The sequence below is a fragment of the Carassius auratus genome, chromosome 17, assembly GCF_003368295.1.
Source record: "Carassius auratus strain Wakin chromosome 17, ASM336829v1, whole genome shotgun sequence".
Classification (NCBI taxonomy): Eukaryota; Metazoa; Chordata; class Actinopteri; order Cypriniformes; family Cyprinidae; genus Carassius; species Carassius auratus.
The window spans coordinates 15,545,472-15,563,277 of NC_039259.1; the positions used below are offsets into that span (position 1 = coordinate 15,545,472).

At 36.4% G+C, this 17,806-nt stretch overlaps 1 protein-coding gene across 3 annotated transcripts; it reads right to left on the reverse strand.

Moving 5' to 3' along the window:
- Positions 1 to 1,713: 1,713 nt before the first annotated feature.
- Positions 1,714 to 15,771, reverse strand: si:ch211-63b16.4 (kinesin heavy chain). Of its 3 annotated transcripts, none has more exons than XM_026286031.1 (22): positions 15,416 to 15,771; positions 14,653 to 14,759; positions 14,437 to 14,528; positions 14,199 to 14,282; positions 13,954 to 14,104; positions 13,674 to 13,747; positions 11,307 to 11,445; positions 11,098 to 11,178; positions 10,650 to 10,681; positions 10,473 to 10,496; positions 7,644 to 7,745; positions 7,064 to 7,143; positions 6,795 to 6,951; positions 5,999 to 6,055; positions 4,905 to 5,082; positions 4,430 to 4,830; positions 3,836 to 4,027; positions 3,651 to 3,746; positions 3,369 to 3,416; positions 2,752 to 2,941; positions 2,515 to 2,647; positions 1,714 to 2,427 (listed from the first exon to the last, which is right to left on the reverse strand). In XM_026286031.1, exons 2-22 carry the CDS (start codon positions 14,747 to 14,749, stop codon positions 2,295 to 2,297), a joined length of 2,541 nt encoding a protein of 846 aa, XP_026141816.1. In that variant the 5' UTR covers positions 14,750 to 14,759; positions 15,416 to 15,771; the 3' UTR covers positions 1,714 to 2,294. The 3 variants fall into 3 exon arrangements, with proteins under 3 accessions (XP_026141816.1, XP_026141815.1, XP_026141814.1); XM_026286030.1 differs by having other exon boundaries at positions 1,715 to 2,427; positions 5,999 to 6,058; positions 14,653 to 14,756; positions 15,416 to 15,770; XM_026286029.1 differs by having other exon boundaries at positions 1,715 to 2,427; positions 5,999 to 6,058; positions 15,416 to 15,770.
- Between the last annotated feature and the right edge of the window lie 2,035 nt (positions 15,772 to 17,806).

Below are 17,806 nucleotides of genomic sequence, written 5' to 3' on the forward strand. Positions count from 1 at the left end.
GTCAATGAAAATTGTATTTTAGTCTCCTTTTAGTAATGCAATTCTATTTAACCCAACCTATATAGTATATGTACCTATTAGTATAGACAAAACCAAAATTTTCTTTTAGCCAAACCCATTTCAAACAAGGTTATCTTATTATATTATGGTTACCTTATAGACTCAAGAATACATCCATTACAGACACGTAAGAAGCTCTGGTTTGAATTTACAAAATTTATTTTACCATAATTTTTGTTGACGAAAGCAACACTACTGATATGTGCTGCATGATTGCATGAATATTTCTGAGCAGCAAAAGCAATAGATCTATAAAGCAATATATTGTGAGAGGGACATGTGTAACCACTGTGTTGCGCAAAGCGCTTCTCTGCTGTCTTCACGTGCTTTCATAAACTCTTTCCAACTTCCAAGTAATGATTACGAGCTTGTTGCATTCCTTTCTGTTATAAATAACAGTGAACAGTGGTTTGTGAATGTTGTTGCTTAGCCTAAATAATTTGAATGGAAGCATCCCCTCCTGTGACCCATTTGTTTGTATATGTATTCAGAGCCAGTGAGCAATGGACTTTCATAATAATAAAAAACTGTGTTAACGCATGATAAAATAATTGTCTGCGTTAATCAATTATTGTCTTAACATGATAATAATGCATTAAATTGCCCAGCCCTAAAATAAACATATAAATATGTCAATTAAGTTACATTTTTATTTTAAAAAAAATTATTTTATTAACATAGCTAAATATTTTAATGATTAATGCTTGGCCCTGGACATTATCTGAGGTTCCTTAGTTGAGAACCACTTCTCTAAATTATTATTCTTAAAGGGTTAGTTTAACCCAAAAATGAAAATTCTGTCATGAATTACTTAGCCACATGTCATTTTAAACCTGTAAGACCTTCGTTCATCTACATAACACAAATCAAGATATTTTAGATGAAGTTCGAGAGCTTTCTGGCCCTGTATAGACAACGCGTAACTACCACATTCAAGGCCCAGAAAGGTAGTAAAGACATTGATAATATAGTTCATGTGACATCAGTGGTTCAACCATAATTTTAGGAAGCTATGAAATTACTTTTTGAGTGTAAAGAGAGAAAAAAAAACTACATTGAACAATTCTATCTTTCTGGGCTTTGAACATGTCAGTTGTGTTACTGTTATGCAGGGTCAGAGAGCTCTTGGATTTCATCAAAGATGTCTTAATTTGTGATCCAAAGATGAATGAAGGTCTCACATGTTTGGAATGACATCAGGGTGAGTAATAAATGACAGAATTTTAATTTTTGGGTGAACTAACCCTTGAAATCCATGAAACACTAAACCATTTTTTTAGACATTTATGCATTGCACATTACTGAAAACAATGCAGTTGGAGTGAACAGCACAAATATCTAACATTTAATTAGATTTTCTTCCAAACAGGCTTGGCAGAACTTGAAAATACTAAAAGAATGTAGCAAGAAGTTTCGCGCAAAACCAGACCCAGCCTCCACTTATTTGCTCTTTTATGACAAGTGCACAAATAAGCTCCAGCGAAAAAAATAAATAAATCTAATCAACCAAATTGAATCCCCATGGAAACCACCACAAACAAGTCACCCAACGCCAATCCCCACCTCTTCCTCAACAGCCATTTAGCTTCATTTAAAAAGAGCGAAAGAAAAGAGATTAAAAAAACTTGCGGATGAGCTAAACAACCTGAATCACAGAGGCTCAGCACTGCCTCCTAGAAATCTGGATGACACACTGCAGGAGGTAGAGGAGGCCAAAAATGTATATGATGATGAATTTTCAAGATCTCAGAGCACTGATGCAACACGCTGGACTTTGTTAGGGGTGCTTTTTCTTTATTTTTCCCTTATTTAAGTTAAATATATTATCATGCCACTTAGAGGAATAGTTCACCCTAAAATGCATTTATTTCATCATTTCCTAACTGTTATGTTGTTTCTAACCTGTGATGACTACATTTCTTCTATTGAACATGGACATACAGCACCGTGCTGGTCATTCTAATGAATGCAACTGCAATTGGAGCCTTTAATCTAAAAAAAAAAAAAAACACTTTATCTACAAAAATTTCCTTAAAAGTACTAATATGTACCTCTAAGATATTCAAATGTACCTTTCAAGGGTAAATAAGGTATAAAGATGTATCTTTTAGCTTTTGTTCCTTTAGGATGTGGCAGCTTTTTGCGATTTTAGGTGAACTATGCCTTAACAATGATTCATACATGACAACATTTACTCTCCACATCCCTCATTCACTCATACACAAGTACAGTCTTTAGTCTATATCCTCAGGCCTCAGTCCACACTTCCTGAGTGTACGTCTGACATATGGAATAGCGTCCTGCAGAAACCACTCTCTCCTGTACAAAACCAGCATCACGTCCAGTAACAGACTGTGCTCCCTCCTCCTGCAGAAACAACACAGAATCAACTGCATAAGCTCTGACAGTCAAATAGAACTCCTGTACATATGTTTTTGATCAACTGATGCTCACAACTGCTTGTAGAGGGTTTGAGGTTTATAGAGAGGCTGTTCACAGTTGCCGTTGTTTGTGGTTTCAGACTTCTCTGTAAACTCCACCTCAGGATGCTGAAACTCTTCACACTGACTAAAGCAGCATTCACTTCCTGGTGGCATGCCAAAAACAACAGCATTTACATGAAAAGGTTACCTACAGCCTTAACACAGAATAATGAATAAGGCTGTTTTTTTTATTATATGGATCTCTTGCCTTGTGTGACACCTGCAGGACACTGCTGAGACACTTGGTGTGAGACGACAATCATCTCGGTGTTCGTTGTGACTGTGTGTGTGTGTGAAGAGTTTGTGTCTGGACTGCTGGATTCTGTAAAGGGTGCAGAGTTGATCTCCCTCAAAAATGACTTGAGTTTCTGTCTCAAACCAGCATTTTCCAAGCACACCTGCAGAAGCAGCATGCATGCACATGGAGAACAGTCATCTTTTATTTGTGTTATTATTGCCTTTTTAACTAAAATAAATTTGATGAATTATTACATACACTACCATTCAAAAGTTTGGGGTCAGAAAACCTTTCAAACCTTGAATGCTTCTTTACCCATTCATTAAAAAAATATTCATTGGCGCAGTACCCTTTCAAAGGTTACTAATCTCTACACTTTACCTACTAATATGTACTCTATATTGAGGTCAGTTAGTCTGACTTTCTGTCAGTTGATTTGGTTCAAAATAAGTCAGACTAACTCAAATAAGCCTGGCTTAACTGTTTTATGAAACAGGCCCCTGGTGAGTATAAGAGATTTCTTTCAAAAACATAAACAAATCCTACCAACTCCAAACTTTCGAATGCTAGTATATGTCTTAGGTTACCTTTTCATAGGAACTTTTTATGTCCTCCAAGTGTGACATCAGTTCAGCCTGTAAAACAAAATTAAACTGCAGTTCACATAATCTGCCAGTAAAGGGCAACACACATCTAATTTCATTCTCCAGTTAAGGTGTGGTGTTTTTTCAACATTGAATTACTTTATGCTATGCCTTAATATCCAGAGACAACTAGAAGCAATTTGTAGGTTGAAAAAGTCTAAAACATAATAACAAAAATAATTGAATAATACTTTAAAATAATAAGGACAGAATAAAACATGATACCTTTTCAGTCTCGAGCTGGCTGAGGGTAAGAGACACACTCTCTCGAAATCTTTTGAGCTCTTCTCTGCTGGTCTGTAGTTCTGCCAACAAGCTCTCCTACCATAAAACACAGCACAATAATAACGTTCATATATTCAAACAGATACTCTAAAACTCCACATTGGTAGGCTGTGTGTGATTTGTACCCGCTGGTTGTTATGGGTTGACACAAGCTGGCTGTTTCTCTCTCTGGTGCTGTTGAGTTGTGTGAGCAGATTCTGGATGTCCTGGGTCAGTCTTTCTCTCTCAGAGTGCAGCGTTTGTGTCAGCATTTTCTCTCTCTCACGACATTTGCTCAGTTCTGATCTCAGCTCCTCTGCTTCTGTTTGCAAACACACCTGAAGGACAGGCAGAGACATTTCTGCACTCATCTTTATTGTTGGCACACAATGGCAAATGGAAATGGCATGTCATAATAGGTCAAATGCACGTTTTTGACCATATTTCCAAATTATTAATGTAAATTAATATATTAATGTATGTTTACCTGTATATTTGGTTCCACTTTAGATAACAGAATAACTTCAAAACTATTTGCTCAATTTATGTGATTTTTATTATTTTTTTTATTATAGACTATAGTTTCTAAATGTGTTTAATAGGGATACAATAAATTGATTAACAGCGACATTTAAATATACAGTGACATATAAATATAATAACTCCAGATATGTTTTCCTCTATCTATAGGAACAAAGTGACTGTAGATACTGTGATATAATCCAGCGCATTACTGGTACCTCTGCAGTCTTTAATATTCCCATATCTGCAGATGTGCTGCTTGCAGAATCTTGATTTCCTCTTGACTTTTCCCAGCTCAGTCCCTCTTGTTTCTCCTGTGTTGCTCTTGTTTTCAACTCATTTTCCAGTTCTGCTACTTTCTGACTGAGAGAATCCTTGTCTCTCCTAGCCTGAACAATAATCTTGTCATATTCCTCTCGGAGCTTTTGTTCCCGGGAACAGTTAGGACATTCCACAGCTGCCGAGGGAGCTGAAAAAGCTTCAAGAGAGGATGTAGAGAGCCGCTCTACGGAACGGCGCTGTGAGGATGAAAACTCTGATCCTCTTCCAGTTCTTTCTCTCCCTCCAGCATCATGGAAAACTGCCCCAGAAAGGGAACGGGGCAGGGAGCGGGTCCTACCTGCAAAGCAGTTAAAAATTCTTCTGTAGTGTTTAAAGTGATTACGGGTTTTATTTAAAAATGCAGCTTGTTACCATCAGCTCCAGGTCGAGATCCGTGGCTGTAATGCCCAGGTGGTTCGGTTTGGCCTGGTTTTTCCAGCTGGGGGAGAAAAGTTCTGAGCTCCAGCCCATCTCCACAGTGGCCTGAGCTGAGTTTAGGTTCAGAGGGACTGACTGAACTCAAAAGATTGGGAAGCAAGCATGTCTGCGACTGAAAATACAACAAATGGAACACCAAATATGAAGATCACAGATCATAATGTCTCATAAGAAAAATGCTGTCAATGATAAAAAGTTAGTTACTTAAAATGACAAAAGCAAGACATTTTTAAATTAAAATTAAATTAAATGTATGCATTTAGCAGACGCTTTTATCCAAAGCGACTTACAGTGAATTCAATCTATCAATTTTTAGACAGTGTTATGTGTTCCCATTTTTAAAACAAAGCCTTAAAGGTCTAGTGCACCATCTTTCTACCAAACCTATTACTTTGCATGCAAGTATATCATCAGACATTTAACTAAAAATGTCTATAGTTAGAAAGACATTGTTTACAAATTTCAATAAATGATCATAATTTTTGTTGTTTATGCACAAAACAGCTTTACCAACTAAATTTTAAATAAAATATTCTCACACATTTGATCTTTTCTCATATTTGCAACTGTTTTACTTGCAATATGTGACTCTGATATATAACTTTAAAGGGTTTGACATGCATTATATGCTGTTTATAAAGGAATTTTTCAGCTATCTGACCGCAGGCATGTTCTATGGGCATTTTATGGTATTCGTATCACAGTTAAAATTAACACAAAAACTGAATGTCCCAATAAAACATTGTATATTGTATATTTAGATTAAAACTGTCCTCCTCTGGCTCATCAGAGTGTCTTGATGATGTTCTCTCTCACTATACTGTAACTTTAGAAACAGGCCACTAGAGGCAAAACTATTCAAATGAAGAGTCAAACTGATGAGCACAATAAAAGTTGCCCCTTTCATCTTTACGACTCACTCAGCTGCAAAAGGGCACTTGACACAAACACATTCAGGGTTTAAAGTGAAGCTATAAATTATGTCTATGTGAATATGTGCTGTAAATGTGTGTGAGTTTGAGTCTTACCTTTCTGTCAGATCCGACCGGTGGTAAAATCTGCTGTCTGGTCAGATGATTAATGTCCTTCTTCCAAATCAGATATGCACATGAATAGAATATTTTTGTAAGATTACATAATTTATGAATGAGCTGATTTTATAAAACATATTAGATAAAAGTGTTGTGTGTAAGATTGCGTTGTGTGTAAGACTTCACCAGTTTTGTGCACCTGGGTATGATCTGTAAGTGTAATCATTGGAAAATAGAAATACTTCACCTAAAAATTTTAATTTGTTGAAAATTTCCTCACCCTCACGCCATCCAAGGTGTAGATGAGTTTCATTCTTTGGAACAGATTTGGGGAAATTTTGCATTATGTCACTTGTTCACCAATTGATCCACTGCAGTGAATGGGTGCCGTCAGAATGAGAGTCCAAACAGCTGATAAAAACATTATATTAATCCACATGACTCCAACAACAAAGATTATCAGTTGTTTGAACTCTCACTCTGACGGCACCCATTCAAAAAATAAATTTCCTCGAAATCTGCACAGACGAAGAAACTAACTCATTTACATCTTGAATGGCCTGAGTGTGAGTAAAATTTCAGCAAACTAAAGTGAAAAAAAAAAAAATTAAAACTGTTTGCAAACATTTTATACAAAGAAAATTATTATAGGACAATTATTTATTGTGGTGTTTTTCTATTAAGGTGAGTTACGTATATGTAAGAATGAGATGCATCTGGGACGGCTGCATGCACATTTGTTGAAATGTGATGAATATTCTGAAAGTATGTGTTTTGGGAAAAGTGTGTATACCTGTTCAGGTGTGTAATGTAACTGAGAGGTGTATATGGGTCGTGATGGAACAGCCATGGCTCTGGAGGCAAACTGTAGAGAGCTGAGAGTTTCAGATATTAAAGATGATTGAGATGAGACCGTGACCACTAAACACGTCCGGCAGTTCCCTCCCAAACTAAACCAGATAACAAAATAAACATCAAACTCAGAAACAGTCAACAAACTTACACAAATGTTGAAGAAAGTGGAGAAATAATGTTCATGATGCCGATGTTGATGATACTCACCAGTCCCTAAGTGCTCGGGTTAGTTTGGATTCTCTGTATGGGACATGCTGGGACGCCGCTGAGCTGAGGGCAAAAATCACCTAAAAAAGAAAAGAAAGGATTGAGATTTTCTGTACTTTGCATTTTAATACTTTTTAGAGTATTATATACATAATACCAGGACAGGTATCAAAACATTTTTATTTGTAATTTATGTCCAAAATGACTCTAATATTATGGAATTTTTTCTTCAAACACAGTGAGAAAACTCAGAACTGGGAAGAAGGGGCCTCCATATTATCTAAATGTAAATAATCAATATTCTAAAAAGAATCTTTTTCTCTGTATTAATGTGACATGACATCTTCCCTTCCCTAAATGGAAAGCTATGTAATCCTACAGATAATTTCCTGTGTAATTTACTGAATATGCAGCCAACACATTGATATGATTAAGATAGGGCTCTTTGACTGATAAATAATCACTGGAGATACTCAAAACAAACTCTGCTCTTCAAAAATGCCTTTAGTCTGACCGGGACAACAGTGATAATAGATAAAGCATGCTCTTTTTTTGCGGACATGTTTGAGGTATTACTAACATTTCCGAATATGGTGAGGGAGCGTTTCAGCATCTTGGTCTCTTGTGGGTTTTCATTTGTGGCATTGAAAGTTCTCTTGTCAGGAACCACAAAACTACGACACTGGGGGTAGAGAAAGAAAGTGAACATTAAAACTGAAACTCCCCCAAAGCTTTGTATTCAAGTATATAACAACACTGCCCTTATGAAAAAAAAGTTTATGCTTTTAGTTTACATTTTATGTACTTCTCAGAAATGGGCTTTATGTACTCCTCAGAAATATACTTAAAATGACATTTAAGTATACTTGACTTATAATTACAAAAAAATATAAATATACTGTATTTGAGCTATACTCCTAGAACCCGTGTTTCCATTATTACAAGGTAGAGGGCGCTAGTACACATCTTCTGTAATGAATTTCCAAAAAAAACTCAAGTTAGAAGAAAAAACAACACATACTAGCACATGTAACACGATCATCTGACATGAAACAGCACCAAAACAGTAACGTTATGGAATAAAATGTCGACCGATGAAGAGGTAATAATTACAGTCAAGCTTTCAGGTGTTGATCGACTCCATCTAGGTTTTTATTATCATTCTTAATCCAATTCATATTCTTTTTTCAGCTTTTTGTTCAAAATGTTATTTCTTTATTTTTTATGAAACTTACCCACATTAAAGTGTTTAAAAAGATTACGCATGAAACTAGAATAAAATGTTTTTGTTTACAAGCAGATACCCTGTTCTATCTTCAGATGTTTTGTATGTTCAGAATTCAGATATTCATATAACAAAATGTATAAATAGGGTATAAATCTATGCTTGTAGTATAAATCTACTGGACTAGTAGTTTAGTGAGACTATACTTCAAAGTGTACCAAGTATTTAATTAGTAAACTATCAGTAAACCTATAAGTTCACTTTTAATATAATTGCAGTATAAACTACAAACATAGAGGTAAACTAGTTGTGTGCTAAAAGTTTGCTACTGTTATACTTAAAAGTATTCTTAAACGTATACTTTTATATACTAGAAAGTGGGCCAATTTAGTCCCAAGGAGTATTGAAACAGTACACTTAAAAGTATACTGCTAAAACACTGATATTTGTATACTTTGTACATAAAGTATACTTAAAAATACTTGAACTTTACTTAAGTATATTTAGTAAAATATAATTGAAGTATACTACTTTTTCGTAAGGGTGGAATGTCTTGACCATTTGTTGCAGGTAATCAACAGCACAGATATTCAGTTATGACACATGATTTATTTTAAGTCAGTACTAAACAAACTTACATTTTAGATAGATACAGTAACTTTGTCAGTTTATTTGTGCTTTGTTTATTATGCATCTATGAGCAACACGTGGTATAACACTACAACTGAATCAACCATTTTGAATGAATCATTTGAATGAATGAAATATAAAGATTTTATCCTAAAGGCAAATCACCTGTTTCCTTCCTGGGTGAAAAAATAGTTGAGTCGATAATTCAAAGACTTTATCGTTAAAGGGGGGGTGAAATGCTCGTTTTCACTCAATATCCTGTTAATCTTGAGTACCTATAGAGTAGTACTGCACCCTTCATAAATCCAAAAAGTCTTTAGTTTTATTATATTCATAAGAGAAAGATAGTCTGTACCGATTTTTGCCGGAAAAACACGACCGGCTGGAGGCGTGACGTGTGGGCGGAGCTAAAGAATCACGAGCACCAGAAGGCTTTTGCGTTGAGAGCATGTGGAAGCTGTGACATTACCGTGAGGGAAAACCCATCATCCAAAACAAACCATGGCTTAAAGACAGATTCAGCCGTTTATTTATGATCCAGAATCAGATCCAGAGGCTGAAACTGAACGAAAGCAGCAGCAGCAACGACTCGCTCCGAGCGGGGCTCGAACCCGGGTCTCTGATGGGAGGCGGACGCACTAACAAGGAGGCAGAGATATTTGAAGCAGTTTTACTCACCGCATGCGGTTCCAACACACGATCGTGACCCTTTTTCCTTGGGATTGAATCATCCTTAAGAAATAAACGATACGCAAATCCGTCGTCAAACTGGGCCTTGTGAACAAGCATCTTCGAAATGCAGGGAACAAACAAAAACACTTACACAACTCCGTTGATGCTCTGTAAGAAAAACTCCATCCACTGGTCCCTTAATGCTGTTTTTTTTGGTAATCTGTGCAGGATTGTCTTGCCCTGGCAACCAAAAACACACTTCTTTTGTGACTTTTCGCGACGCTCTCGCCCTGATCAGTGAAATGTCTGTGCTGCTCAGCCTTGCTATATGGGAGCGCGCGCTCTTCCGGCAGAAGTGCCTCAGGACCCATATAAGGAAATTCCGCTCCATCTAACGTCACACAGAGCCATACTCGAAAAAAACTTTCCGAAACTTGTGACAAACTGGAAGGAGTATTTTGGGAAGAAAAATACTCCTTCAAATGTACAAATTAATTTTTGAAACTTTGTCCATGTTTAGCATGGGAATCCAACTCTTTAACAGTGTAAAAAACTCAGTATGCATGAAATAGCATTTCACCCCCCCTTTAAGGCAGTCATTTGAATCAGCGTGTGGCAATATGATGAATCATTCATAAAGACTCATTAAAAAAGACGATCACTCCTCACCACACAGACTGGCGCATTGATGCTTTTTCTTTAAGTAGCATTAAAACAAATTTAAAAATTTGGAAACATGTCCCATGGTTAATATAGTGGTTAGTATTTTAGAATAACCATAACATTTTACTATTATAATAGGTCAGTCAATGGTGTTCAATCAATTTATAACTAAAATATCATGATCTGACACAGAAACATTTCAGAGTAACATGAACTTACTTTTCCTGAGCTTGCCAGATCCACCTAACAAAAAGCAAAAATCATGTGAGTTTCATAAATCTTTCTTAATTCACAAATATGGTGCTCACTGCATCTATGCCAAGAATGTGTACTTCACACAGAGAAAACCTAATATTTTAGTTATGCCAAAAGGAGTCTCCGATGCTATCCTCTTACCAGAGTGAGTTTGCTGGCTGTCAAAACTCCCTCTGCAACCATTAAGTACAAACACACACAAAGGGAGGTAGTTAATCAGATTTGTATTAATAGAACATAATTACACTGCGACATTGTGAGTTTGCAACACACCACTGCGGGGGGTACAGGGGAGGCTCTGGTATGTTCATATCTCCCTACAATAACAATCAGACCGCAGGCAGAGGTTCCTAGAGCTGACTAATGCGTAGGGGGTTGACTGAGGCAAGCTATTGACCGACAAATGGACTGAGTTACTCATTAAAAACAAGTAAAAATTTTACTGAATGTAAGTGTAACTCTCCTAAAACATCTGTAGTATGAAGAATACATTTTATGAATCTAATAAGACAACAAAAAACATGGCAATATTCACAATTCAGGAAAACTTTAGAAAGACTTATAAGTTTAGGAAACACAAAACGCCTACCAGGGCACTGGAGCAATGTGTTAATGACCACAATGTTGAATACCATGTGGGATCGGCTTGGAAAATCTCCCTTTGAAATCCCTGAAGAATGTTAGAAAGGTATGAGAAATGAATCTGATTTAATAGAGCAAGCTGAGATCACTCTGATCATCATACTTCAGATGAAATAGTGTTTGCTCATCACATCAGGTTGAGTTACTGGCTCTTACCTGTGTGCCTGAGGGCAGAGCCCCGGCGATGCACCTGCAGCAGATCCTGGACAGAGTTCACTTCCACCTCCGTCAACCCATCGAGACGCACCACCTCCTCACAGTCACGCAGCCAGACCACCTCACTCCCTTTTGGATCCTGAACAGATCAGGAAGAGAGACAAAAGAACATCTGAACATTTTCCTTAATGTTGGACTTCATACAGTGGGGAAATTTTTATTTGATCCCCTGATGATATTGTAAGTTTGCCCACTTACAAAAAAATGAAGGGTCTGTAATTTTTACGGTAGATTTATTTTAATGTATAGACACAGAATACCAACCACAAACTCCAGAAAAAGAACACATTATATAAAGGTTAGAAATGTATTTGCATTCAGTGAGTGAAATAAGTATTTGATCCCCAAGCAAAACACGACTTAGTACTTGGTGCAGAAACCCTTGTTGGCAAGCTGTTTTTTGTAGTTGGTCACAAGTTTTGCACACTTCTCAGGAGGGATTTTGATCCACTCCTCTTTACAGATCCTCTCTAAATCCTAAGGTTTCTTGGCTGTCATTTGGAAACTCGAAGTTTCAGCTCCCTCCACAGATTTGCTATAGGACTGAGGTCTGGAGACTGGCTAGGCCACTCCATGACCTTAATGTGCTTCTTCTTGAGCCACTACTTTGTTGCCTTGGTGGTATATTTTGGGCTCACTGTCATGGTGGAAGACCCATCCATGACCCATCTTCAGTGTTCCGGCTGAGGGAAGGAGGTTCTCATCCAAGATTTCACAGTACATTTGCCCCTCAATGTGGTGTCCTGTACCCTTAGCAGAAAAACAGCCACAAAGCATAATGTTTCCACCTCCGTGCTTGACTGTAGGGATGGTGTTATTGGTGTCATAATCAGCATTTCTCTAATTAATGCAAAAGAGCTCAATTTTGATCTCATCTGACCACAACAATTTGTCCCAAGCCTTTTCTGAATCATTTATAGGTTCATTGGCAAACTTTAAATGGGTCTATACATGTGCTTTATTGAGCAGGGGAACCTTGCGGGTGCTGCAAGATTTCAGTCCATTGTCGTATATTGTGTTACCAATGTTTTGCTTGATGACTGTGGTCCCAACTGCCTCCAGTGTGATTCAGGGCTGATCCCTCATCATTCTCATGATCATCCTTACCCCATGAGGAAAGAACTTGCACAGAGCTACAGACCCAGGCTGATGGTTATTTTGTGTTTCTTCCATTTCCGAATAATCATACCAACAGTGGCTCCTTCTCTCCAAGCTTCTTGCTGATAGTCTTGTAACCCATTCCAGCCGTGCAGATTTATAATCTACAATCTCTGACATCCTTTGACAGCTCTTTGGTCTTGCGCATGACGCTGGGAGAGATTGGAATGGGAGATACAGATTGTGTGGATGAGCTGACATTAGGAGTAACTTCTTAAAGTGGCAGGACTAATCTGTTTTCCACATGGGCACATAACCAATCTGTGGGAGACAGAATTCTTGCTGGATGGTAGGGGATGAAATGCTTATATCAATCACTGAAATGCAAATCAATTTCTAACCTTTATTTAATGTGTTTTTTTCTGGATTTTTTTTTTTGGTTGGTATTCTGTCTCTATCCGTTAAAATAAACCTAGCATACAAATTACAGACCTTTATATCTTTATAAGTGGGCAAGCTTACAAAATCAGCAGGTTTATCAAATATTTTCCCCACTGTATATTCCAAGCTTTTTTTCAATGCAGCAATTCACTGGTACCCTAAAAGTTAATACTTAATACTTTTCAATTATTATAAAAAAAAACTATTTTAAATAAACATATTTTATTTAAAAATATCAAAGAATCTTTAATCTTTATTATCTTTTTTTAACACAGTTTCTACAAAAATATTAACAAGCTTTGCTCATAAGCAGACTTCAGCTGCATATTAGAATGATTTCAGAAGGATCATGCGACATTGAAGTCTGAAGTAATGGCTGCTTTGCCATCACAGAAATAAATGTTTAAATATATTCAAATGGAAAACACTTATTATTTTAAATAGCAAAATTATTTCACAATATTACTGTTTTTATTTTTTACTAAGACTTCTTCCAAAAACATTAAAATGTGTAAATAAGAATAATGCTTTATAACGGCAATGAAGCTTAAAATAGTTTTCCTATAACCCAAAGAGTATTGCGTGGTGCCAGAAATACCACAGCCATGTGAATATTACCATGAACTGATAAATTTAAACAACCTAAAAAAAAACAACAACTAATAAATAAATAAAATGTTTCTCTAAAAAAATCATCTGCCAAATGTATTAATGTATAATAAATTGATTTCACTGATGCAGTGATTTAATTACACTTCAAATACTTACCAATAGGTCATAAATCTTTTCATTGAAAATGTGGTAGAACGAGACTCTGATTTTGCAGTGAGATGCCTTGGGGGCTGGATTATTTAAATTAAGGATTGTTCTAGGATGCTTATGTACAGGTCCTATTATGTGCAGTCTGGTAAGCATAATGCAATGAATGAGGAGTGGAATGTAACTGCTCTATACAGTATGTGTTATACAGTAAGTCACTCTTATCTACAATAGAACATTAAATCTTAAGGTATGACTTTCTAAAACCAACAGTGTGAAGGTTTGATACAGGCGAAGATGTCCTCAGCAGCGCGGTTGATGATGCCTCTGTGTTTGGCTGACACGCTGCATCCCTGCATGGTATGAGTTTTACCGCTGCCCGGAGATCCATAGACAATAACACAGCCATTATAACCCTGCATTAGATACTCGACCAGAGACTGGCACACAAAGACAAAGATAGATTAGTATTTTAATTTACAAATAAGGACTAGTATTAAATATGACAACTGTTGCTAAGAACATTCTTTGAACCTTTGTTGTAGACTCATAAACATCTCTCTGTGATGCCTCCTCATTTAAGACTCCATCGAGGTCTATAATATGAGGCTTGTGACTCTGGAGAAGGACAAAAAATATTTTGAAAACACCTTCAACTTGACTTTATTGCATACTTTGGTTTCACTTGAATCATTTCTTTCTGTTTTTTTGCAAAAGAGCATGATGAATCTAATAAAGTGATATCTTTGATCTCATTCGAATCAACACTCACCCTTCCAGTGTCAACAACTACTCTGTTGAGATGTGTCACTTTGATAGAGGCTCTGGGTACATCTAAAGAGACAGACTGTTCTGGTCTGTTCGCTGAGGAATTGAAAAGTTTGGGTAAATAGCTTCAGGATGTTTGCAGGAATCAAGATAAGAACAATGGAGCAAGGTAATACAATGCAATAAAATAATCATGCAAACTTCAGTAAAAGTAAAAGACCTGTGTGTGAGTGCGTGTTTTCACGGGCACACAGACGGACGACCACTCTGAAACTCCTCTCTGTATTTAGGCATTTTGCTGCAGACATCCTCTTCATAATTTGGCTTCTTGCCCAGTGAATAAGTGTTGAAGACAAAGACAGAGATAAAGATGCATGATTAATCATAAACAAGACTTACATTTTTTTTTATTAAAGCATTATGTAGCTTGCTTTTTAGCCAAATATGATTAGATTAATAAATAATACCTGATTTTCAGAAAGGCAGAGACAGCTCATCAAAAAGTGGAACAGCAGTTTTATAGAAAATACAGTAAAAAATCCAAAAAACATTTTAAAATAAAATGTAAATTTTTTTTTGCGCGTATAAAGTCATTTTAAAGGCAGTAAAACTTTGATTGTCTGAAATTACCATAAAAGACTGAGACAACGATTTTGGTAAATAAGCACTAATCCATTTAATAAAATAGGCCTATTTATTCATATATATGTATCGGCTGTAATAGTAGCCAATACATAAGACGATGCACTGTCATAGCCTATATACAAATACAACACACCATCACGCTACGCATACTGTAGGCAACCGGTATCTAACATTATTTAGTGAAATTTACAAACAAACAAAAATAAATATTATTAAGATATTAAAATGACATAAATATAAATTTAGTTCCCTTTTAAAGTTGATTCTATAGTTGATGCTCTTCAAATCGTCCAATGAAAAACACAATGTGAGATAAGATCATTTGTGCAGAGACGTACCTCTGTTCAACTGCTTCCGCCGTTTCTTTATGAAATCAAGCAACAGTCTCTCCAGAGCACATTACTCCTAGAATAACAGCCTTGGAATCCAGTCCCAGATAACCAGCCTGTCTCTGTAGAGCTGCAAATATCACACTTGGAGTGTTGCTGACATGTTTTTGTTTTTCTATTTTGAAAGCTCCTGTTGTTCATCACTCCTCACCTCAGGTCGCGCGGATGAGCGCGTTGTCTCGCGCACTGTTTAACTGGCGTTCATACAATCCACGCGCGCGCAGTGAGGCGAGTGAACGCTTCACCCGAACTGTGACTGTGTGCTGAAAATGTCAGCATTTTTTAATCAATGATTCAACCACCAGAAAAAAAAACACCTGTAAATAATCTTCAGATTTGGACTTTTTATTACATTCAAACTTAAGCAATACACTATATATTACTAAAACACATCTTAAACCATTGTAAGATGTTTTTCTTGATGGTTTAAAATGCTCTCACAAACAATTTTCCGAGCCAGATCATCTGAAAACTGTCTAATAAGAACCATTATTAAACAAGCAAAATAACGAGCCAACATTTAGAAAATAATTTTAAGGTAGTTTAAGATGTTAGGAATGACGTGTCCTGTAACTTTTAAATAAGCTAACCAGCATGGTCATATTTGTATATTGATACCGGATTGCATTTCCAGCCATGCCACACTCTTTTACACACAGACGTTGCCCGAGCACCAGTCTGGAATGCTTGTGTGCGACAACTTATGGCTGTTCCTCTTGACCCCCTGTACCCCTTCTCCAGCAGTGTCCTTTACTCCTTTACAAGGGGCTTGGAGGAGGAATGTGCATCATAAAATAGGATGTTTAAGTTTCTGATGCCTAAATGAAACATAGGAGTCACACATATCCAAGGGGGGATGGGGGCAAGGGATGGACTTTTTGATATAACCCTTAAATTCATCTATTATGTCAATACACTGTCAGGAATATTGCACAATTTGAGCCTACATAATTGAATAATTAATATGCACTATAAGCACAATGACATAAAATAACGACTTCTCATTGTATAGCATTGTAGCTTATCTCATACTGTACCAGGGATTGTGAGTGAAACAAAGAGGGAGAGAGAGGAATGATGGGACACAGCTTAGTGCTGCCATTGCCAGCTGTGTCAGTGTCAAAGGGCACAGATTCCTGATGCTCTGTATCTCGGTGTCTTTCAGTCCAGTTTAACTGTGTCACTTGACCTGACATTTATCCTTTCTCTAGAACTAGCTACAATTGGTACAATTTCATCTGTTACAATTTCATAAAGGTACTGTATATGCAGGGGTGCTGTAACAGGGTGGGGGAGAGGTTAGGACAAACGCAAAAGACCTGCAACGCTGATCACAGGGGGGCCCGGAAACCATAGCGGTGCCCCTCTGTATAATTATTATTATTGTTGGATATAAATATAATCCAATTTACTTCAACTTTAGAAAATCATTAAAATTCATATTCTTTATTAAGTGATTCTTAATATATTTTATAATGAGACAAAAAAAGCATTAAAATAAACTATAAGTAATAATTTTGCTATATTAAAATAGACAAAATAAGCTAAATTCATGCAAGCTAATATAAACTCCCAAGATCAAAAATGTTAAATCAGGTATAATAAGCCAGTTTAATAAATAAATAAAAAGTCTTAATCCTTTTTCATTACTCATTAAACCACACAAGACTGGAAAACATTAAATTCATTGGTTTAACAAGAATGGGAACCCTAAAGTACATTCGACTCATAAAACTTTGAATTTTTTTTTTAAATGCAATTATTGTGTTGTCGATTTGGGCACTGGAATCAAAAAGGTTGAAACCATGCACGCGAGCCTGCAGATCACACCAATAGATGGCAGTATAGGCTTTACGACACTGAACACGAGACAGTATAGGTTGTGACCATTGACTGTATAAAATAGGTTTTGACACACGTTTCGAAGGAAAGATTATTTATTTCTTACTGTTTGTAGGATTCTATAACATGAATGTAAATGTTATTATGTAAAACATGCCCTTTTTCTGGACTATTAAATAAAATCTCACTCGAATAATATATTGCTGCAGATGTTATAAATATTTTACTTTTTTTAGTACTTTTAACAGACGTCAAACTTTTTAAGGTTTACAAAAAAGTAGGCTACTCCACACATTTTAAATTCTAAAAATGCATACTTTCAGAATTAAACTGATAATTAGGTTTGTTTAACACTAAACCACCTGTTTAAATGAGCAGGGGTGGACTTGACTGACCCTTGAACAGCGTTTCTGGAAGAGGTTCTACTGGAACGTGATGGACATTCACTCCCATGTGATGGACATTCCAGTTGTAAAGTGGGTCATGGGGAGAGAGAGC

Excerpts from the sequence above, each read along its gene's own strand:
- si:ch211-63b16.4 (XM_026286030.1), bottom strand. The coding sequence starts at position 14,749 with ATGAAGAGGATGTCTGCAGCAAAATGCCTAAATACAGAGAGGAGTTTC. Across the intron at positions 4,831-4,904 it reads ATCTCGACCTGGAGCTGATG|GTAGGACCCGCTCCCTGCCC; the intron begins GTAACAAGCTGC and ends ACTGCTTTGCAG. Across the intron at positions 2,648-2,751 it reads TCCTGCAGGTGTCACACAAG|GAAGTGAATGCTGCTTTAGT; the intron begins GCAAGAGATCCA and ends GCATGCCACCAG.